Source organism: Embiotoca jacksoni, unplaced genomic scaffold (assembly GCF_022577435.1).
Source record: "Embiotoca jacksoni isolate LCO1_2020_lvr unplaced genomic scaffold, fEmbJac1.0.p SCAF_4, whole genome shotgun sequence".
Classification (NCBI taxonomy): domain Eukaryota; kingdom Metazoa; phylum Chordata; class Actinopteri; family Embiotocidae; genus Embiotoca; species Embiotoca jacksoni.
In genome coordinates, this window is record NW_027185392.1 from 10,435,772 (window position 1) to 10,460,111 (window position 24,340).

The 24,340-nt window shown below is 38.8% G+C and overlaps 1 protein-coding gene across 1 annotated transcript; it reads left to right on the top strand.

Annotated features, from left to right (window-relative positions):
* Window positions 1-1,452: 1,452 nt before the first annotated feature.
* Window positions 1,453-24,142, top strand: pik3r5 (phosphoinositide-3-kinase, regulatory subunit 5). Its single transcript, XM_069168251.1, has 18 exons — window positions 1,453-1,614; window positions 10,462-10,577; window positions 13,534-13,634; window positions 13,774-13,842; window positions 15,434-15,572; window positions 16,430-16,499; window positions 16,893-17,067; window positions 17,920-18,088; window positions 18,203-18,271; window positions 18,490-19,358; window positions 19,506-19,631; window positions 19,849-19,980; window positions 20,182-20,275; window positions 20,720-20,796; window positions 21,132-21,225; window positions 21,499-21,581; window positions 22,132-22,247; window positions 22,673-24,142. Exons 2-18 carry the CDS (start codon window positions 10,478-10,480, stop codon window positions 22,821-22,823), a joined length of 2,634 nt encoding a protein of 877 aa, XP_069024352.1. The 5' UTR covers window positions 1,453-1,614; window positions 10,462-10,477; the 3' UTR covers window positions 22,824-24,142.
* The last annotated feature ends 198 nt before the right edge of the window (window positions 24,143-24,340 follow it).

Consider the following 24,340-nt stretch of genomic DNA (forward strand, 5'->3'; position numbering starts at 1 on the left):
TTTATAATCCTTAAACAAAATGTTCTCTTTGTCAAATCGATTTGTTCTGAATGTTTTTTCAAATGTTTGAAATTTGGGAATAGATATGCAGAGGCTATACCTTATTCTATACCGTATTATTCAATTACTGAATTGACAAATATGCACGTCCAGGAGAAAATACCGGATTGCCTGTGCAAAACGGTTTTCTTCACCTGGAAAATGATTTACTGCCCCTCCACAAAACATGTGCACCCTAAACTGCCAGGTTGTTTTCCATTTTCTAGTTCTCTATGCTCACCTGCTTTTTTAGAATAAAAAAAAATTAGATTTAGGGGAAACAACTGCAACCAAGATGACAACCAGAGCAGGTAGGTACACAGACACAGTGCACGTAATAAATAGTTTTTTAAGGTCTCAATGCATGTATACGTAGAGAATACGTTCTCCAAAGATTATGTGTCAACTCTTCTTTCTAAATTTCATTAAAAAAATAGTTTTAAGTGTGAAAATAACCAAGGTAACAATCAACATTAAGGTATGTTGTAAATAAGCTTTGAATTCAGAAGTTTAAATGTTAGTCTGCTATTAGAAGGTATCAGTTATGAGCTGTGGGTGTTTACGGTCACTGTATTGTATGGCTGCACATTTCCCTTCCTTTTTAAAGAAGGGGAATTTACAGTCACACTAATAGATAACATGTAAATGACAGGCAAAGCAGGAGGAAGTAGGGTTGGCGTTTTCCTGACAGAGAGAGAACATGAGGAATATGAACTCCACAAACTTGAACGTAATTAGCAGATCAGTAAATGCAGAATCTTTATGCACAGAAACATCCAGACACATCTTTTACTCATTTTTGTCAGCAGTGAAAGTCATCCTGCAATAATTTGTCACAGGCAACCAGAGACTTCATATACTTTGTTTTTTGTTAGAAATTTGTTTCTTTAATTGGATACAAAATATTAAAACCCTTGATTGAGTGTGGCAGTAAAACAAAAGGTGTTTTTGTGTTTACTTTGATAAAAAAATGTTTACATCAATAGTCATCTAGCTGTAGAAAATAATGAACAAAGCTACAATATGCAAACAAAGACACTTATCTCACAAATAGCATGAAAACAAACACATGAAACAGATGACTTCCTTCTAGGGGCCAACATCCCTTCAAAGTCCACATGCAACCTCTCCAAAACACAAATGCACACAGCTTCACTTCCCACCTATACATACACACACACACACACACACACACACACACACACACACACACACACACACACACACACACACACACACACACACACACACACACATAAACACCAGCAGCCTCCCTCACTTCGCTCACATGCACCTCACTCATATACTTCCTGTTTGCCTTGTTTGTGTGCCTCAGTGTGTGTGTGTGAAGCGCAGAAGACTTTGAGTGCAGCTACAATCAACGACAAGCGGCTGATTCCACTCTCGTTTCTCACTGCACTGCTCTGCCATGCCCAGGATGTGGTTTTGTTTGGTAAATCATGATGTGTGTGGCGAATGAATGGGAGACAAGCTGAACAGGAGACACCTTGCCTTGAATTTCTTGGACTCTTTAGACATCTACAGCGGCTATGGAGGCTGGACAGTAAACTGCAGGTAAGACAATAAAGGCAGAAAGGATTTTATTTTGCACTCCATCATGGTCACTGCTCTGTGGGCTCGGATAGAGACAGCAATTGTTGAGTCTCAGCCAGCTGAGCTGTGGACAGAGTTGCTCCTCTATGGTAAAAGTCATGTACCAGTGACTCCATGTCTGACCATAAAATATTGATTCAACATCTTTGCATCAAAATTACCATCTGAGAATTGATGTTTGAGACAAAATATTCCATTTGAAGCTACTTCTGTCAGTGTCATTTATTGTCATCTGGTTGTGACTCATCTAAATGTCTGTTATAATAACGGAGCTCATTTCTCATTCGTGTAAAAGCGTTGGGTGTTTTGTTTTCTGATGGCAGTGTCAGCATCATAGTGATGGGAAAAGCAGGGCTGTTTCTGTGAGCTCAAAGACCCCCCTGCTGTCATACCATTTTTGGAACTTCTGCTTTTATAAACGCTTGATATGATTCATGCTTGTAATAAACATAGAGGAAGTAGAGATGTAGACACACGTGTTAAATGCCTGCATGTGGTTGCGTTTGAAATGTCTATTTCTGAACATGTGGACACTAATCTAAGCCATTGAGATCAGTTGAGCTAAGATATCTGGCTCAGCACCTTAAACTGCCTGCTAACATGAAGGATACCTCCTTTTAGAATCATTTCAGTTGCTGTAGGGATTGATATGATGTTCATTAAGCCATTAAATCTGTATTTGGTTCATAGTTTATTTAGATAGGTATAGAACCTACACTACAAAGAATATGACTATGCAAACAAAGACTCCTATTGACTGTTCCTGAAGATTAAGTTCAGTCTGAGAAGAAAGACAAAGTCTGTTGGTAGTTTGCCAGGGCTCCACCTAATAGAAAGACCAAGCCAATGCATGAACAACCTTTTTATGAAACAAACCTCTTGTCAACTACATGGGCATGATAAATTCAGGATAATCATAAAAAGTCACTTTAGGTTCCTTTTGTAAAATAACTGTCAGATCACATTTAGAAGAGTTATAAAAAGTAATGTGGTAGCTGAAAATGTCAAATTGTGACCTGCAGTAATCTTGATCAGACAAACTACAACCAAAATAAGATAAAGTCAGTATTATTTCATTGGACCAGCCCTCTGTTAAATGCGTTCTCCACTGATTCAGTGTTGCCGTCTTATAATATTGTCAGATTCATGAGGGATAATTGAAGAAAGGATCAAAAACATTATGCAGCGGTGTCCGATATATACATTTTTCATGTCTACACTTTCTTCAACAGCACCTCATCTACTGGTTTGGCCAGAAATTTTACCCAGACAGAGATGAGATAGAGAAGTCTCTGGCTCACTTCTATAGTCTGCAGGTCCAACGGACATCAGTTTTGTTTTTTTTAACAATTAATCCCACTTCACACCTTTTGAAGCCACAAAAGATTTTCTTCAAATATGCAGTGATACTCCACAAAACCTATAAACATTGTTTTGTATGAAACACTGGGGAAGTTACCCTTTAAGTCTTAAACTGGTCAGGTCCAAGTCTCATGTCTTGTCAAAGCAGGTTTCAATTCCAATCACGAGTCTTCGTAAACAGACTGTGAGTCAACTGCAGAAGTTTCATGTCTGAATGCTGATTATTAAATAACTTGACATTTTCTTTTCAGTGTTTTCTTTCCTCAGAGCAGATTATTTCATTATAAGGTGGAATGATTACATATTTATCCTGTGTGGTTATGCTGGGTTTCACCAAGTCAAATCTGTCACATCCCACATCCTCATGTTTGTGATTTTGATTTGAGTCCATGCCAACTACCGCAAATCCAAGCAGCTCTGTACATTTCTGTTTTTCTTCTGTTTTTCTTCTGTTTCGTCAAACAACTCACTCTTCACTATACACAATGTGACAGCAGTTAATTTACCTTATTAGGTTATATGTCAGGTTATGAAAGAGGATACATTTAATTCCCCAAAATGCTTTGATTTATATCTGCATATCAGGTACATACTGTACGTAATGTGTGACAGACCACGTTTTGTCTCAGAGGGGTGTTTTAATACGTAATGAGTCTCTATGCAATTTCCATATTTTTTCTCAAAAACAGAAAAAAGTAAGTAATAAAAGTAATGTATACTTCCTTTTCTTGCATCCTACCAGTTAGAAGATGACAGACTCCTCCTGCACAACCACAGGAAGGGATCATCTTTGTCAATTTAGAAAACATTCAATTACACAACCAGTTTGAGTACAATCATCTCCTCCTGTTGAGAAAGAGAAACTGCTGTTAAAGCACATGCATCAGACTCCAAAAGGGTGGGAGATTTGGCCCTTTGTATTTTCGACAGATATCAGATATGGGGATATGAGGAGCGGAGGCTGTCACAATGTGTTGTCATTTAAAAAAATGTTTTTTTTTTTTTTTCACATTTAGCAGAGGTGATAGCAGTATCCAAGCGCAGCTTTGTGTTATTCACAGAATGGCTTCCTGTTTGTCTCTTTACTGCTGTACTATCAGTAAAATCTTCATGTTCACTTTTACAACACACACTTTGAGGTCAACGCCCCCGTTGTGTATACACACACGTCTACACATTTGTTGTTAAAAAAAACACTCAGTGATGTAAGCCTTGCACACAAACATATTTTTCTCCACATTGCACTGCAACAAAAGTAACAGCATGTGACTTATTACTGAAAATGGATATCTGCATCCTAACTTTCTGTTTAATGATATCTGTGTGAAATTGATCAGACAAGGATCCTGTCCTGATGATGCAACAGAGCCACCACTGACTCCCTCTTGTCTGGACTGAAGTTCCATAACCTGTACAGTACCTGATATTTGCATTCATATTTTCATGTTTCTCATTCTTATTGAGGAAGTGGAGATTAAAGGTTGTATAGAATGGCTTTCTCTTCTCTAAATATCAAAACAAGCTCTGTATTTTGGTGCTGTACTTAGCTTTACAAGACCAGCTGTTGTATCTTATTACTTTGTATAATATTAGTATTAAGGCAGATAACTCTATGCAGTTGCTCATAATCTGGTTCTCTTTGGTTATTCATTATAACGAAAGATATATATATATATATATATATATATATATATATTGATAATTGTTTTCTTAAACTGTCTTCAGAAAAAAGCTTTTTCAATGTTTATCCTGGAAACAGCAGTTGCAATAAACAATCTCACTTCCTTAAAAGCCCCCAGAATTAACATGGAATCAACAGTTAAATGACAACTAAGAAAACTCTGTTAGCTGATGAAAATAATGTAATGTGACTGAAAGCTGCATAGCAAGCTCAGCTTCACTGCTTTGTCAGCTGGTGTTTCCTAAAAGATTTGCAATGTCCAAAACCAAATTTGAAACAGCAGCATTTGTAATGTGTATTGTCTCACCTTATACAATTAAAATTGTGAGTTTCACGAGGAGTGGTCGCTTGAACTAAAGGGAAGCACTTAATTACAGTAGAGGATTGGAAGTGGACCAATGTTATTTCCTGAAGCTGTAAGAGGCCAGTTCACATCCAGTAGGTCAGTGAGATAAACTCTGTGAGCCAGCAGAGGAAGGCTAAATGTGAATATCAAACTCTACCAATGAGGAGGGCTGAGGGGTCAGTAAAAATGACAGACACACATACTGTACACACACATACATACACACACAGATCTCCTCCTTGGTCTGTGAGAGTGTACCTCAGAGTCTGATCACACCACAACAATAGCAAGGCACCTGCTTCCTCAGCGAAGCACGGAAGCTATCTTCCTGTTAGGAAGCAGTTGGTAATGGGATCAGTGGGAGAGATGGGAGGCAGCCAGTGAGGAGATGGAAGGCGAGGATGAGAAAAAGAAGGACAGACACAGGAGGAGGTGAAGCAGTGGAGTGGTTTGTCTGGGAAATGTCGATTCTTGAAATAGTCATTTACCTTGATGGCAATCATTGGTCAACACGGGGTAGACAAGAAAAAGGATACAGGTTAGAAGGACGGAAAGGGAAACAAACATCAGTGGGTGAGAAATGGGTATGAATTCTATTGTTTGAGATGCTCTCATTGTCAGTGTCATCAAAATACTGAAGACCGTGTGGGCTAGACAAAAGAAAAGAGCAAGAGTCTATGATAAAATGTATTCATTGTTGTTATTAGTAGGAGTTGTTTCTCAATTTGGTGACAATTAGATGATAACATTTGGAAAATTAGTATCACACGATCTCCTACTTGTAGGTGGAGCTGTCAGTTTGTCTTTATCCTGCTCTTTTTGCTTTATTCAATGTTTGGACAACCTCTCCTTTATGTTAGAAAAACTGAAGATGACTATGTCTGTAGAGTTATGGTAAGGTAAACTACATTTTTGGAGATTGTCCCACACCACAGAAACACTACTTGTTATTGTGTGATTGCTACAAATTTTAAGCAATGAAAAAGTGGAAGTGACCTTGTTGACTCTTAGGGATGTTCCGCATACATCCTCTTGTGAAACACCACATACTCATGCATTTGCAACACCAGTAGCAGCTCCATCTAAACAACTATGTGATGATACTCAAGTTGAGAGCTTGAATTTTTGTTAAATATCGATGTCATTGTTTACTGTAGAACGATGGTAGTGTCATGGTAGCGTTACAGAATGTGATGTTTATTTGGTGTGATGCTTTAGCAGTAAAGCTGACTCATTAAACTTGTATCGTGATTTAACAATATGGATACCATGTAGACATTCTGTCAATCATCCACCCTGCCTATATCCATCCATTATCCATTATGGAGTGTATCCGAGCTGACTTTGGGCAAAGTCAGATCACCAATCCACAGATACACATACAAACAAAGACCATTCACGCTCTCATTCACACCTAAGGGCAATTTGTAGAATCACCAATTCACCTGAGATGCACGTTTTTGGATGGTGGAAGGAAGCCGAAGTATCCGGAGAGAACCCACGCAGGCACAGGGAGAACATGCAAACTCCACACAGAAAGGCCCTGGATTCGAACCCCGAACCTTTTCCCTGTAAGACAATAATGCTAAACACTGTGACGCCTGCCCTGCCTATAATGGATGTCATTTTTTTTTAGTTTTTTTTTTTAAATGAATGTTAAATTGCAGAACTATAACTGTTGGTTCTGATAAACGTAACACTTTCACTCCATTGTGTAAGCACCTTTCCTCTTTGATTACTTTTGCACGTCTCCACTGAACCCCGTCCTGGAAGCAGGAGTCAGCACAGCTCTAACTTATTAGTTCCTTCCACTCTAATCGGGCTCTCATCCAGCTCTGTCTGACCCTGACAATGGCCGGAGCCCTATCCGACATGCTCCGCTCTATAGCCCTGCTCAGTGCCACTCGGTACACCTTTTAGACACAATACATCTGTGGGGAGGGGGGTTTGCTGAGAAAAGGACTAACACAGTTGTGTTGATCACATCTGGAGCTGTTGGTATTGTTGTTAAATGGTAACTTTAGAGGGGGAAAAAAATGAAGTGGGATAATTGAGTTTCATTCCTCTGGCCTCCTGAACCTGAGTTTGCTTGGACTTCCTGCCCCCTTTCTATGATGAGGGTCGGATGTTTGTACAGTACATTTGTGTCAGTACTGTATATGTGTTTAAGCATGCTTTATGCATGAACCGTTGAACTGTTTGTGTAACATAAGGATATACATTTTCTTTTTGTGTCTTTGCATGCTGTTTTGTTTATGTCCACTTTTTGTTTGCTTTTAAGTTATCATTGCTTTAAAGGGATAATGCTCCATTTAGGGAAATCGGCTTAACTTTCTTGACAAGCATTAGATGGGATAGTTAATATCACTCTCATGTCATCCCATTAAATACAAATTTTCAGCTAGCAGCTGATTAGCTCAGAAAAAAATGTAAAGCCTGTAAACGTGCCTGGCTCTGTTCATGGAAGAAAAACCTACCACCACAGGTAAAGCTCACCTATGATCAATACATTTAATTGTTTTATGCAGCGGGGAAGTGTGTAGGATTTATTGGCATCTGGTGATGAGATGCAGATCTCTACTGTAACTTGATACTTCTCACCTTCTAAGCCTTTATGAGAGTCCATGGTGGCCACATACATTTGTGGAAAGCATGAAAGGCCCTCTTAAGAACCAGTGTTTGGTTTGTCCTTTCTGGGCTACTAGAAACATCGCAGTGCAACATTGTGTGCTTCGTGGAGGAATCGATACAGATAGATGCTGTAACTTTCAGAAGTCTTGTCATCAAGGTGAAGTTGCTATAGATACAGTCTTGAAGTAAATAGTCCAGCACGTATCATTTTTACATGTATTGTGTGTATAAAAACAGGATATAAAATGTTTATTATTTGTGTTTCGTATATTATTTTATATAATATATATTAGGTCGATTTTGAGAGATGACCTAGTGTTTCGTACTGCTTCCAGTTTTTATACTAATCTAAGTTAGACAGCTGATTAATTTGCTAATATGTACTATATATTCCTTCAAATGCCTAACTGTTTTCAAGCCTTACTGTTGAAGACCTGCATACATCTGCTGTCAGCCGTGTGTGTGTGTGTGCTCACATGTGTGTGTCGGGGTTATTTGGTGAGTGGGTTTGCAAGGAGCCAGTGAGTAATACATTAACACGTTTCATCGGCCAGCTATCATTTATTTCTGGCTTCCATGTGAAATGGGGAATTTTTGACTGTCCAGGGGAAATTCTGAGAAGATGTAATCAGACAAAAACAGTTTTTGATGTCATTACTCATTTCTGTCTCTGTCTTCACTCTGTAACCAACCTTGTTGTCATTGATACTGTTTAAGAAAACATTTTTTGGCAAAAACAAATTTGTTTTAGTTTGGATGTTCACAGACACAATCAACAATGTGAACAACAGAGTTCACCAACAAATAATAATAATATTATTAGGGATGGGTATCAAAAGTCGATACTTTTAAAGCACTGACCGAACTGACCGAACTGCTTTGATGTTGCTGTTGAAAATTCCTTGTTATGTGGTGCCAAATTTACATACCTATGAAAAACATTCAACTTTCATTTGCAGAGTCTAAATAATCATGGATTGTGACTTCTTATTATGTTGTATATTTAAACATGATTAAGTTGTTGAGCATTTGACTATTTGTGACAGAAAGAAAGAACTGATGAGCTGCTCAATTTCTAAATTGGAAAATCTTCAGCTTTGTCCCCTTTTCTTCATTTTTAAGGAAGTAACTCTTCTGTTTCTTAAATTTGGACGTTTCCCAGTATTTGTACATGCTGTACTGCGTCTCCGTGGAAAAACTCTAAAGTGAGTTAAGAGAGGCTTTAAAAATATATCAAGCACAAACATAACATATTATCAGCAAAGTTACTTCTGCCACATTACACTGATGAATTCCAGAACTTGTCTGAATTGATTAATAGGCAAACAAATAAACAATAATAATAAGACAAATAATGAATCTTTTGAACTTCGTGGGGAGTAGAGCTGGTGGATTTAGGAACGATTGAGGGTTCTGGTGATTACCAAAGGAGAAAACAAAACAAAACAAAAACAACAACAACAAAAAGGCTTGACAAGACAGGGTTTGCTTGACAAGGATCAAGTAAAATTGTATGAGATGCTTTGGCTTGGAGGCTACATTACGAAAACAAGAATATGGAAATAAATATTCTATATATAAATATATATAAAAAGACAGGTAAAATACAATCACACAATTTACAAATTTATACACTCAAGGAAAAATACAGACAAAATGTATAAAGTTAAGGCAATATCATGTATTGTTGACAGCAACATGGTTCTTCAAAGATGTTTTTCGTGTCTGATCTTAAAGGGTACGAGCAGTCCCCCTTAATAACATCTGTGCAATCTGCTAGGGACTTTATAGCTTATGAAATGTTGTAGTTACCAGTGAAGAAGTGGTCACTGCACCATTTTGAATAAATTAACTTCTGTTTTCCATGAAACGCTTTAATTGACTTGAGTAGCAATTTTGGTTGGAGCTTTCAAACTGTCATCAATCACCAGAAATGTTGTTTTTCTGATGGGACGTCCCTGGCACTTTCTTATGCAGATCTCCTGCATTGAGATGTGTTCATAACAGAACTGAAACAATTTGCCACACCTGGGCTGTCCTCATTTGCGGCATGAAAAACAGCCAAACGCACGAATAAACTGAAGACCTGAATTTGAGCACATCCTCATGAGTCAGCCGACAGAATATGATTCTTTTTCATTTTTAATTTTTATGTCTCTTCAATCTACAGCATTATTTCAAATCTCTTCTAAGTGTGGTGCTTATTTTAAATATAATATCCCGTCAGGCTGATTTGATAAGTCATATTGTAGGAATTGTGGGCTTTTCTGTTTTGGTTTTCTGTTTCTGTCAAAGCTTGAGTAAATGCCCTGTATCAAATAGATGTACTCATCCTTGAACAATATAATTATTGAAGTTGTAATTCATATTAGTTCAATAAAAGCCACTGAGTAATTAAGTGATTACAGCTCGAATTAAGACGTTGAATAAAACTGGCTGATTTGAGGCAGAAAAGTCGACTAGTCGTGTGTGATGTGTTGGACGTGACATGGTTTCAGGAACCATGGCAACAAAACAGCAATATAAGTAATGAATATTTTTCCTCTTCACAAATGTCCTTGTGTATCTTCTCAGACTCATTTTCATATTTAACGGGTGATCTGCCTCCATGCAAAACAGATGTGATAACACAGCATACTGTCCATGGAAAGAGAGCAGCATGTGTGTTTATGTACATGAGAGCATTATTTGTGGATAGTATTCCACAGAACACTTAAATGGGAAGTTATAGGAGCTATGTATCATACTTTGATACTTAAAACCAGTGCTTTCCCCTGCTTCTCTCCAGAACCTGATCGGTGAAGATGCAGCACACCTCGTGCACAGAGGACCGGATCCAGCATGCTCTGGACAGGTGTCTGGACGGGCTGAGACAAAGTCCGACAGCAGCACATCACTGGAACGGTAAGACTACAGTTTCTACTTTATTTATGAGGACCACAGTTGAAATTTGGGTTTTGTTGAAAAGAGTTTAGGCAGGGCATGTATCCGTGAAGCATCTACCAAGAACTGATTGTTCTGCACTGCTATACAATAACAATGAATGAATTATGTAGAAAATCCAGTTTCATGTAGTTTTGTTGTACATGTGGCTTTAAGCGCGTGATCAGAGAATGGCTCATGTCATCGCAAAGCATGCGTAATTACTGCAGATAAGAGAGTATACATAACTTCAAATATGACCCATCCTCCATTTATGCTATTAGTAACAGCAGTTCATTTTTTTTATTAGCACCAAATTTAGTTAATGTCTGTTAATTGTTTTTCGTAAAGGATTACAAGTAAACAGTTGGAGAAGACTCAAAACTGAATCTTCTTGGCCGAAATTGGGCATTGCCCTTGCATATGTTTGCAAATACAAACATTTCATTGTTTGGACTGTTTTAGCTTATGCAGTTGCTCGGTCCAACAACAGGTTGATTAAATGACCTTATGTGTCATTGTTATTAATTAATTAATTAATGTTATTAGTTCTGTGTCTGCCAAAATTCTATTTTACATATATAGAGTGTTGACTCAAACAGTTGTTTATTCACACTTTTTCAACACAAGCATATGACAGACACGTGTGAGCATACATGTGTCTGAGCTTGTTGTTGGTGACGCTGTTGCTGTAAGATCATCGGTGGAGCATATTATCGGGTTGGAGGAAGTTGTGAGAATAGACAGCTGGGAGGAAGTGGTGGCACCGACCACAGCGAGTGAGTGAGGCATCATGAGGCAAGAGTTGCTGTGCTACAGGGTGTAAACACAAGGTGGATGATTAAATCTGTATAATTTGTGCCATAAAGAATGATGCACACTTGTACCAAGTACTAACGCGGTAACTTTTATACTCTAATAGACAGTGATGATGGGATTTTGGAAGATAAAACATGCCAGCTCAAGCTTTAAATTAGTTTTTCTCATTTGTACATTTCACTGCTTTTTCAAAGGCGAGTTTTCATTATTCCATGTTGAAACAGACAGATGTCCAGGCACATGTAGTTTGTGAGTTTGATTAATGTGGACTTCCACTTGTTTGCCAGTAGTGTTCTACTGAAGAATTGAGATAACACAATTTACATCTTAACAGGATCATTTGAAACTTGTGGCTTCTTTTCCAGAGTTGGTATCTTATCAAGATAAAACCTGTAGTGCTCTCCAGTGAATAGAGGTGATAATGATGCAAAAGGCACACTGCTTTTTAGAGATGATAGATAGCACTCTTAGGTGTGAAGAGCTTTACAGAAGTACAGCAGCAACTGCCGAAAAACATTTCTGTGTAACCTGACCAGCTGCTGATGTGTAACTTTCTTGGAAACGGAGCTTCTTAGAGATACACTCGGGGTTATTGAGCCCAAGGGATCAAATGAAAAGTAAGGTGATTGTGAGGAGTCAGCAACCGTTCTCGGTTGTTTTTAGGAGTGTGACAGACCTGAGATCAGGGTGGTTTGAGATGCTGTTTGCACAGCTCTCTTTCGTTGTTTTGGGGGCGCAGTAATTATCAATACCTATTTTCAATACAAAGGTCAGAAATAATCTGTGTCTAGTTGTCCCCAATTTTAGCCAATTCCACTTTTCCTCTTTTTCATTTCCCTTAATTTTGTTTAGCCACAAAACGAGTCTTTTCATTGAGAGACTTCAGCTCTTTTTTTTTTTATTGTAACAGGAAATCCATCCTGCCATATAATTCATACAATCATTCTAACTGAAACACGGAACAAAAGGTGATAAAACACACCCTCAAAATGCACCAGTACTGACAGTTAAGGGCTTTAAAGCACTGTTACATGTTTTTGCAAACCTGCATTTGGTTCATATTAGAACCAAACATGAGATCAACCTAACCATTTCACGAGTAGTGTGTTGTGTATATGATGAAGGCTTAAGTTTCAGATTTGTGTAATTGGCAAAGTAATTGTATCTTAACCCTCCATGTTGTTGGCCTGTGTTCCAACAAATCCTCCAACCCATTCGACCATATAGTTTCTTTAGTTTTACCCTCAGAAACATCTGACAGGAGTGTTTCCAAAAAATAACCCCCTGTTAGATTTAGGCACAAAAAAAACCTTTGATTAAGGTTAGGGAAAGGTAATGGTAAACCATTTTAACCATTTTTAGGTTGAAATGATGACTGGACCTATGTTGCGCATTGCAGTTACTACTTTATTAAAGTTATTTGACATTCGTCATCATGGTAACAGTAAATGCATATTTAAAAAACTGTCCTGACTTGTGGTTGGAAATGGGAATTTGTGCCATCTCCTGCAGCCATATTTGCTGTTGTGTCAAACCATCAATCCAACCAACCAAACTCTCATTATATGGACGTCATCTAAACAGTGTCACTTCTCCAAAACATGAGACTGTCGGTATTTGTACTGCTGCCAGAGGTCACTCAATTTTAAAACACCAAAGACTTTTGGGGTTGTTTTTTGGAGGAGGAGAGTCTCGTCTGTTGGCACTCTTGGACCACAAACAGGGAGCTTTCTTTTCCTGGTAAGCTTACTGAATATCCTGACTCAAGTCTGCTCTAACTGACAACATTACAGTCCCTTGCACTGATAATTAAATTTGACATTGGCAAAGCAATTCCTCTGTCTCTTCATCCCACCACTGTATCTAATCTATCATTCCAATAATATATTGTGTTCCAGAGCATTGCTCAAATCTAACAAAAATGATTTCAAGGTTCAACCTTTGAAATCATATTCAAAACATCAGATAATAGCCCATTTCCTGCCTTCAAGAATGCGGGTAACCTTCTGGGTAATCTGTGTTGATATCTGTGTACTGAACTTGTGAGAGTATTTACCATAGACTGTATATAGGTATTTACTGTATTTGTATTTGTGTATTTCTGTGCTGATGTGCTCAGCGGGTCAGTCAATGAACCGTTGGAGTCTGGAAGAGCTGGTGAAAAGAGACCCTGAGAACTTCCTCATCCTTTTACAACAGATCATCAGGAAGACCAGAGAGGTGAGAGGTCAAAGAACAAGTCAAGTTTATGATATATTGTAATGGCATAAGAGTACTATAAGTACTGAATGTTTATCTTAACCACTAATCACTATCTATCTGCCTCTTTCTGTCACCATGCATTCATGTGTGAGTTCAGGTTCAGGAGCAGTGTCAGTATGAGCTGGTGGCTCCCCTCGCTATCATGTTCTCCTCTACGCTGCTGCAGGTAAACATTGTCCTCATCCAGATGTTTTCAAAACATTTAAGTGTTTCACATGTGTAAAAGCATCCTCCATCCAAAAGGTCAGCAAGTTCCTCTATTCACACTTCTATGACGTTTGTTCGAGGTGTTCAGTGACAAAAGCCCAGAGTACAATTGCAAAAGTACAACACAAGCCTTTCCCTCATAAACACGGCTTCTGTTTTTCTGTCAGACTGAGTTGCATTCACACTCTGTAAAATCAGGAAGTCTTTGTGAGCTTCCACAAAAATCCTGTCACTAGAAAACTTCTGATTAATTGATGTATTGCTGATTTGAGAGCTAGCATGTAATGGGCCACCTGTACCAACATAGATTGATTGCTATTTAAAAAAAAAAAGTTTTCACACTTTTGTTTTTTAGAAAAATATTTCACTATTGGGTTAAAAAAAAAAAAAATCAGCATGATCTGAGAACGCCATAAATGTCCCTTTGTCTAGCACTTGATCATGCTACAACTCTGAGGTTTTGTAATAATGAGTCAGAACTACTTTCATAAAACTGGTCATAAAGACTGTGACATTAAAAAACACTTTATAATGAAATAACATCACACTATCACACTCAACTGTGTTCATTACCTCATAAAGGTACCTCATTTGGGGCGGCACGGTGGTGCAGTGGTTAGCACTGTCACCTCACAGCAAAAAAGGTTCCGGGTTGAAATCCGGTCCTGGGCCTTTCTGTGCGGAGTTTGCATGTTCTCCCTGTGCTTGCGTGGGTTCTCTCCGGGTTCTCCGGCTTCCTCCCATCATCCAAAAACATGCACCTCAGGTCAGGTTACCTGGCGCCGCGCTAGTGGCAGCCTGCTGCAGCATCTCCCCCCTGAGAGCCCCCCTGCTGTAGTGAAGAAATTCCCCCTCGGGGATTAATAAAGTGTATAAAATCTAAAGTATGTCACATTTTTAGCTGAAGATATAAAAAAAAAAACAACTCAGCAGCAATGAAATCATTGACACAAACAATGTTGTATTATTTATAATTAGCCTTTATAAACTTATACATGCCACCTAATGTTTGGGTCCATCAGAATAATGAATTGCATTTATTAATTAAGTTATTACAAGTTATTAGTTAGTTATTTAATGCGCAGCAAACCTCCCTCCTTTATTATAACCATTTGTCTACACTAATCTATAAATAATAAGCCTTTTAAACAATTCATGAGGAATCTATCTCTGACAGGTTTGATAATACTAGATACATTTTTTGAGTTATTCATTAAAATGGCTGATTCTAGCTTATTAGGGAATATGATAAGAACTTAATAAAGAAACAATTCCATGAAAAACAATTGAGTTATCAACAATTAAACTATACAACTTGTTGTAGATGTACTCCACACCAGCTGTCAATTAGTGTTCTGAGCCTCAAACACCTGAAAACAATGTCAACATACATAATTGACCAGAGAACCACACACATGCATACTGTCCCCCAAACAGAAGAAATGTCCTCTCTATGAGAAACAATAAGCAAGGAAGCCTTAAACAGGTCTTTCTGTTTGTTCACAGAACGCTTCGTAAAATAAAATAACTGCTTTGTGCTTTGGTTGCAGACACCGTACTGTCCTCCAGACACAGAGCTGCTGGAGGAAGCGATTGAAGTGTTTTGCTGCTTCCTCACCTGGCCTGAACCTTACTGCAGTGTGTGTAGAAAACTTCTCTCCACACTGCAGCTTGAGATCAAGGCCCCTGGTAAATAGGAGGGGGGGGTTACAATTTATTCTAACGGCCTCTCTACGTCTTTATGTGTCTTTTTATTATACAAGTCTTTTCTCTGTCTAACACAGACTAGTGTTCTTTTAATTTTTGCAAGAGGGTTTTTCTATTTGTAATATTTGCCCTCCCCCTAGTGAAAAGTCAAAGTAATGCATTTAGAAGGGGCAAAAGAACTCTGCTCATACTGTATCACATACACCAGTATAAACAAAAGTGAAAGGATTATTAGCCACTTCCTTATTCTAACATAACATTGTTTGAAAGTGGATGTAGTTTCAGCATTTACAAAACTAAAAAGCAGAAACTGCATGTGATTGGTCACAATTGAAACGCACAGAAATGGTCAAAGGAAGTTCCACAACACCTTAGCCTGACTGAATGAATTAATTTAACCCTCCTGTTGTCCTCGGGTCAAAATGACCCACAGCTGTGTTCAACCAAGTTCTATTTTATTTCTATATTTTTATATTTGTTGGGATCATTGGTCATCATTCTTTAAAGAAACCCTCACAGCCTCCTTGTCACCAATGATCCCAAAAAATATGAAAATAAAATAGAACTTGGTTGAACACAGCTGCGGGTCATTTTGACCCAAGGACAACACGAGGGTTAAATTACATGAATGAGTGTAAAATGGTCAGTTGGGATTGGTTTAGGAGGTGTGTTTTAGAGGTGTTTTTTTTTTCTAATTGGTTGTTTAGGCATCATGGATATTTCAGTAGCCAACAACCCTTCATCTGCCTGTAGTTATTACAGCAGGACATTGTCATGGATAACAAAGTGTCCTTGTCCAGTTGCTGTGTAAAAAAAATTGATTTCTGTTTTCCTCACAGGAATTTCCTTTCAGAGACTGGTGAGAGAAGAGCAGGGCCTGAACACCTCCAACCACTGCTCAAAAACCATGTAGGTCCACACTGTATCAACAAGACAGAACTACAGAATATACTGCATATATTGTACTCGTTATTATCTGTGCTCTTTAAACAGCTGCATGTATATGACAATCTATTTTCAATACAGTTCAGTGGGTGCATTATCTTTACACCATGTTATTTGAAATTAAAAGCTGCAGCTTTTTCATACATGTCAGTGGTTTACAGTAAGTTTATCTGATCTGATAACATACTTTTAAAGTAAAAACTCAGTTGTTAGCACTTGCTGGGACTGGAAAATCCTTTTTTACTCCCGTCTCTTCTTACCAAACCCCATCGCCACTGTAGCATCCTGTTTGCATCTTCTGCCATTGTGTACACTTACAAACTTTATCAATGACACCAGCTGTTTGCCTGCCTGCAGGACTGTGCTGCTGATGAACGCAGGTGAAGTTCCTGCTGACTTTCTCTCAGTGGCTGAGCAGCTCAGTCGCATTCAGCACACACAGAAAGAGACCTACATGACCTTGATCAAACATGCCTTCCAGTCCACACTAAGCACCAAGTACCCTCTACACAGCATCCACAGAGCTCTGCAGGTACGTGCTCAAAGCATCAGGGACACTGCTTACTGCATAAAGTTATTTCTCCAACAGAAGTGCAAGAGATTGACTTTTCCTATGTGGTGCAATGCTGCATTAGGATAATTATTTAGATGCGAAAACATTTTCTGATAAACCTTGAATATATGCATTTGTAATAGATCAAAAATATATCATATTTTGAGTTGACTGAAAAACTTTGGGATGTCCTGGCAACTACGCAGTTAGGATGCATGCAATGCACCGCAAAAAAGAAAATTAATTAAAGTGATAGTCTCTCATTATTTCTCATCAAAGATAAATAAACACCATATGCACCATGCTAGTGTTTCAAGGTAACTGTTTTTTATTTATCTCATTGAAGTATTCAATACATTTTTCAACTTGAACTGACAGGAAACAAGTCTGACCAGTGCTCTGCACCTCACATGAGTGTTCATCTAGTTCTGGGCTTATTTTTAAATCTTGTATATCTGACAAAGCACTGCTACCCCAGTTTAAATTTACCTTTTTTAAATGTTAGTTTAAAAGTGAGGTGAAGTTTGTTGTCATATTTTAATCAACCTATTGGCAAGTCTTGTTTGAAGATGAAAATGTTGATTCCTAACCTGAGCGATATTAATACAACAATGTTATATGCATACACATTATTGTAAGTTTGAATGATTTTATCAATTTGAATCTAAAATTTGAAGAATTTTCTTTCTGTTACTGTATGAAGATATGAAAATCCTGGGTTCTTGGAGTAGTTTATGGTGTCTATAACTTATTGAATTAAAAAGATGCACAGAAGTAAAAATCCCCAAATAGCTCTGTGCCTGTTCAATATCTTACAATTACTTTTTGCAGGTGAAAACTGTGACTGAGTTGGCTGAGATCTTCTCTTTGGTAAGTGATGTCTTAGAGACAGCTGCTGCCATGAGTGACCCACTGAAGGGGCGCAGTCATGTCATCCGGGGACTGGAGAGACTGAGGGAAATGATGAAAATCCCTGCATCCAATGGAAGGAAGTCTGATGGTAAGAGGGACGGTCAACTGGGAGATTGGCAGTGTATTACATGATACTGAGATTTTCATTTTAATTAGATACTGCTCTGACAATCTGGTATTTTGCCCTATTCTGTCCTCTCAGGAATGCTACAGACGCTGCCACTGCCCACAGCCAAATGTTACATGTTTCACTGGGAAAAAGATAACTTTGGTAATATATTATACATGATACTGTTTTATTTTTTTTTGTAGGAAAGATCATTTTCCTTTGAGCTGATTTCCCTACTTCTTTCAGCAGAGAGAAATCCATTCCCAATTTAATCATCACCATATATAATAGATTTTTTTGTGTGTGTGTGTGTCTGTTTTGGTAGCTAAATATTATTTGATTATGTTATCTAAATATGATTAATATTCTGATTCCTGCAGATGTTCTGAACACCCTGTTGGAACATGACCCTGATGGCCTCGCCACTAATGGGCAGCCTGCAAATGAAGAGAAGGCTGATATTGATGATGATGAGGGGGAAGAAGACAAAGAAGAGGAACATGTAGTAGAATCGTCTTCAATATCCATCATCCCTAATGACTACAGCACCAGCTATCGTGCCTCCACCTTCTCCACCATCTCGTCCCTCTCCACCACCTCCACAGACTCCATGTTCTCCACCGTGTCTGTGGCCTCAGAGTCCTACTCTGCCTCCCTCTTCTCTGTCACCTCGGGAGCTGATAGTGACTTCTTTGAAGATTCTGACGACTACATCTACTCTTCCCCTGTCGCTGAAAAATGTTCACCAAAGTCGATCAAAACCTCGGCTCGGCTCAGTCAGCACTTCTACCGGCTCTTCATTAAACCAAAGAGCCCACGGTTACTTATTCGGGCCAAAAGCTTGGGAAACAACGAATCAAAAGACCTCTTAATGGTGCGAGAAAACCGTTCCAACTCTCTGCCCCAGCAAGTTAAGTTAAACAGTCCTGAGCCCTTACTTCAGCCACAAAGTCAAACTCTTAGACATGTCTGCTTCCGAAGGAGGCCTATTCTGAGCAGCGATGAGGACAGTAAGGATACCACACTGAGGGTGGTGGTGTTTGGTGCTGATCATGTTGCAGGCAAGGTTGCCCGAGCCTACAACAGCCTGAGGATGAAGGAGACTGAATGTCCACGTCTCAGCAGGGCCTTCAAGCTTCAGTTCTACTTTGTACCTGTGAAGAGGGACTCAGCAGGAGGATCAGGGGGTCGGAGGTCTTCTGTTCCTGTGGTTCAAACTGGATCTCCAAAAGGAGTGGCCCCATCTAATGTAAGTAGAGTAATAGTCCAACCAAACTTCAAGTACTGAACACAAACTTGTATGTATTACATCCTACTGTGTAGCCTAAGCACTACATTCACCTATATAAGGTGTAATTACTCTGTTTGGTTTTAAGTGTTGCTTTTGTTTAAGCAGGATCTTAACCACACGGGGACAGGAGACAGCACTAATGACATCGCTCATCTTCTTGGCATGTTGGACCCTTGGTACAAAAGAAACACCCTTAGTCTGCTGAACTTGCCTGCAAACGTCGTCTGCCAGGTACAAGTGGAACGCAAGACTAATCATAAAGATTCTCCTTCATGTTTTAGAATATGACTGTAGACTATCACAATCATAATCTCTAAATGTCTTTCTCAGCATTCTTAGCAGTCAGACAGATAAAGTATTTCAACTATGTCCAGTGTTTAGTGCATGCTAACGTCTATCATCCTGTTCTGTAACCGTAATGTAAACCATATTACCAATGTTGTTGCAGCAAACCTCAAAAACAGAGTCGGAGTCCTACAACAGTTCATACGAGAAGCGTCTACCCATCCTGGCAGACTTGGTCCTGTACTACTGCCGCTACGCTGCCCGGCCAGCTCTAATCCAGCTCTATCAGGCTGAGGTCAGACACACTTTTACACATAAACACACACAGTTGTAATACACTACCCCTGCCTTTACTTTCCTAATTTAATGAGCCATTTCCCCTCCCGGTGTCCACTCCAGACCCCGTCACCTTGTAAAGAGGAATAGAGGCCCGATAGCTTTTCGGTCGTAATAGCTTCAGACTTAGTGAGTGATCTTTGAATGTTTGGTGTTGCAGTTGACGTTAGCTTGTGGTGAGAGGAGGACTGAGGTGTTCGTCCACTCCCTGGAATTGGGTCACACCGCAGGAACACGCGCCATCAAGGCCATGGGTGAGTGTGACACACACGCCAAACACACACATGCGTATCGTAGCAACCATTCCACAGTTTCCGTGCGGTGAAATGCATCATCAGTTATTATGGGGCTGTGACTGCACTAATGGTAGAGGAACATCTGTTGTTTAGATACCATGATGCAGTCCACTTCCACTTTTCTAGTTTCACTCTTCACTACTGCTTGTACGTCAGAATTTTTTATTTCGTTGAAGAACTTAAAATTCATGGAAAGCTGTTTATGTCTCATGTCTGGTGGTTACAGTGGAAATTACTTTTCCATTACTCACGGCAGTCACACAAACAGTTGCAGCATTGTCGACTGCTATGGTTGTACATTTGAATGTTGTAGTCGAGTTTTTGTAGCTCTTTACTGAATTAGCACGCTGCTACTCTCCCATTGATCACATGTTTGTCCTTTTCTTGCTTCATATATCATAGGTGCTGCTAGTAAGCGGTTTGGTATTGACGGTGACCGAGAAGCTGTGCCTCTGACACTGGAGATGGTGTACAGCAGGGTAGGAAAATGCTTGATTTCATCCACTATCAAAGTATATGTCTTAAAGCTACATTTTTACAAGAGTTACATTCATAAATATGACATCTTTTCTGAAGATGAACATGCAACTGGTTGACAGTGCAGATTCTCCCCTTTCAACAGAATTCATCTGGTTTTAGCTCTGGTCACTTCTCCACCCACAGGAGATGACACAATTACACTATTCTTATGTCCTCAGTTTTTACTTTTGCGCCCTATTCAGAATCCTTGCAATAGTTTGGCTGCATTTATGATCATTACTGTTTTTCTCAAGTCCCAGCACAATAATCTCATGCTCCTTCTTCTCTCTTTCAGGTGGTAATTAGTGGGAGAAGCCAGTGGAAAAGAGAAACCAAAGTCTGCACTTCAGTGAACTTGATCAAAGCATGCAAGAATCCAGAGGAGCTAGGTATGATGCCACTTGCTGTATGGCTAAAGCATTAAACTTATTTTGCCTGTCAGAGAACACGCATCATGTGTGTCTTATTGTGTACTGTTCCTTAATAATTGTCTATGGCAGGATTTAAAAAGTTAATATTTTCACATAGCTTTTGAATTTAATGAAAACAATTTAATTGTTTAAATGATCAAAATTTCCTTACTTTCATTAGGTGATGATGAAGAAATTGTGTAAGTATATTTGTACTGTGATTTACCTAAACAACAACAATTTACCTTTCAGACCCAAAAATGGAGTGCCTGCAGCTCTCAATGACTGAGGTCCTGAAGAGACAGAGCGGTAAAAGCAAGAAGGGCTACAACCAGGTGAGCTCAATGTGTCAGCCTGTCTTGGTGGTTTGTGGCTAAGAGAGCACAGCAGCAGTGTGCTTTCAAAAACAACCCTGCAACACATTCTCTATATAAAAAATACATAGATTGGAGATCAAAACATATCTTTGATAGCATCTCAGCCTATCGACCGAATCTCTCCTCTCACAAATGCAAACACGTATGAGAACAGTTTTTTTAGACTGACAGTTTGATGGGGGAAAAAAGCCACAACACACAAACAAGACTCGTATCTGTTTAGCTTGTGTTTGCTTCAGCACTCATATTGTTTGCTCAACACTGAAATGTGGTTTCTTAACCCAATTTGGATTTGGAGCTTTCATTGGGGGATTATGGACCTATTTAAATGGATTTTCAGCACAAGACTCCCTTTAGGCTCACAGCACATCTGTAAGAGCTGTAACAGCAACGTGCATTGTGTAAAACACTTATTTTCATTAAGGCTTTTTTTTATCAACCTTTAAATTTCGTTTTTGAAAAATGTTTTTCAATTGCATTTAGTGCCCGCTTTTATTTATCCTTGCAGCAGCTCACCATGACTGAGGTGAAGGTGGACAAGGTGCAGGTCAGCGGTGCTGGAAACACAACTTTTGCTGTGTGTCTGGACCAAGATGAGAAGAAGATACTACAGAGCATCACCAGGTGTGCAATCAAGATAAACACACACACACAGCAATTGATGTAGACATGCAGTGTCTGGAAAGAAGTAGTTCCCCACCAGCTATCTAAATTTTCCAGTAAAACCTGTTTTACAGTTCAGAACAAATTCCTCCACTTTCTTCATCTTCATAAAAGCAACCTATGTTAACATGATCATACATCAAAACCCCATTTTTAAGGAGCTTCATTTTTCAGAAAGGTTTTCTTATTACAAAGTCATAAAGAACAGGCTTCTTATGTCTTGTTGTATTATTACTAAAGTTTCTTACATGTCTTCTCTGTAGCCACAACCTTCGGTCCTCTCAGGGAAAATACGTGCAAATTACACCCAAACTCACATCACCCACTCACTGCTCAAAACTGGTGTGTTTTTCTCTAACCCATGTGTCTCCTTCTGTCTCATAAAGGTGTGAAATATCAGTGTGCTATAAACCTGATGGCTCCACTGACTGGAGGCTACAAAAATCCAGGACCTCGGCTCAGATCCAGCCCCTCCACCCCACCTTTTGCTCCCTTCTCTGCCTGCCCATTGTTACTTTCAGTGGGGCTCTTCCCTGAGATGCTTGCTGACCTCTGGTGTGGGTGAACCAAACTGAAACTGTTATCCATTTGCTGTGAATAACACACTGACCACAGAGGGAAAAGTACACAGGACGTTCAATCCTTTCTGGCTGTCGTCTTCAAGCTGCTGTGGTCAAGTTTACATGGTGGCTGCCTCGAATGCACCTTTTGTAGTTATGACCACTCCAGACCTGGCTGGTCCTGCCATCGTTCATATTAACACAAACGTCACAAAAAAACAGGAACGAGCAAAGACAAAAGAGCTCCGGTGAAGCTCTGTCTACTTTCACCGTACAAAGCAATCATTCACTTTAACTAAGGGAACCATTCAAGTTTCACTCTTCAGGTTTCAGTTCCGCTGTTTGTTGAGAAAAACAACTTAACCCAGTGTAACATAAGAATGTAATTAGGTAACACAGGGTGAATCTGAAGAATCTCAGAGTGAAATGACGTCCAAACTGGCAACAAAAACATAGGATGCTTTTCTCTGGATCAACCTGCATGGACATGGACGCTGTCATATAGTAAAGGCTCCATCAGGGGCGACTATCAGATATTAATATCTGAGAATGGACACTATGGATTTATACAATATGTAAATGTCATGTTTGTAAAATATTGTATTGTGTTTTATAAATTTAACATCGCACCATAATTTTTTAGGTTTGTTAATTATAGCTGAGGAGTTATACTGGTTCAGAGTTGTATCTGTAATTATAAATAAGACCAGCAGGAGGCTCTGATGACATTAATCTGACTTCACTTGAAGTATAGATTACAACCATCCAGACTAGATGATACTTGTAATTAAGTCTTTTTGTAACATCTGTTATATATTTAATGCTTAAACGATATTCTGATTTTATAAAGTAATAATTTTAATTTCATTGACAACACATGTAAAGGTTGGTGCTAATTTGGTTGACCATCTTCTTGTACAAAAACAAAAAAAGAGAAACTGATTCAATGCACTTTCCAAAAGGTTTAACTATGACATTAAACATTTTGTTGTTTTGTTGCTATAAGGGGACAAGGTTATGATTACTTGACTGATACTATTTTTTGTAATGCTGGGTAAGATTATTTTCATGGCATTGAGGCACTTGAACTTGAAATGACATAAATGATTAAATTAGGTACTTTAATGTTCAGATAAATGCCTGACACAAAGGCCTTGTCCCCCCTGCATGCCTCCTGGAATGGAAATATTGCAAATATAATATTTGTTTTATAATCACAGTATATATGTATGTGTATCACAGATGCAACTGATACATCTCAAATTCAGTCTTCATTAAAAATATGTCTTCAATGTAGTTTAATTGATTTATTTATGTTGATGTGTGCCCTACTTTGAAGAGGTGTTTTTACACATGACCAACAATTATTATGTCCACGCAGACCAGGAGTCTACTTAGTCTTATTCTGTAACTATCTACAGGTACTGGTTGCATTTACTCAACAAAGCACCACTCTTAGGGACTCTCTCTTGAGTGTTTGTATTTTATAATTCA

Excerpts from the sequence above, each read along its gene's own strand:
- pik3r5 (XM_069168251.1), top strand. The coding sequence starts at position 10,478 with ATGCAGCACACCTCGTGCACAGAGGACCGGATCCAGCATGCTCTGGAC. Across the intron at positions 17,068-17,919 it reads GCATCCACAGAGCTCTGCAG|GTGAAAACTGTGACTGAGTT; the intron begins GTACGTGCTCAA and ends TACTTTTTGCAG. Across the intron at positions 21,582-22,131 it reads GCAAGAAGGGCTACAACCAG|CAGCTCACCATGACTGAGGT; the intron begins GTGAGCTCAATG and ends TTATCCTTGCAG.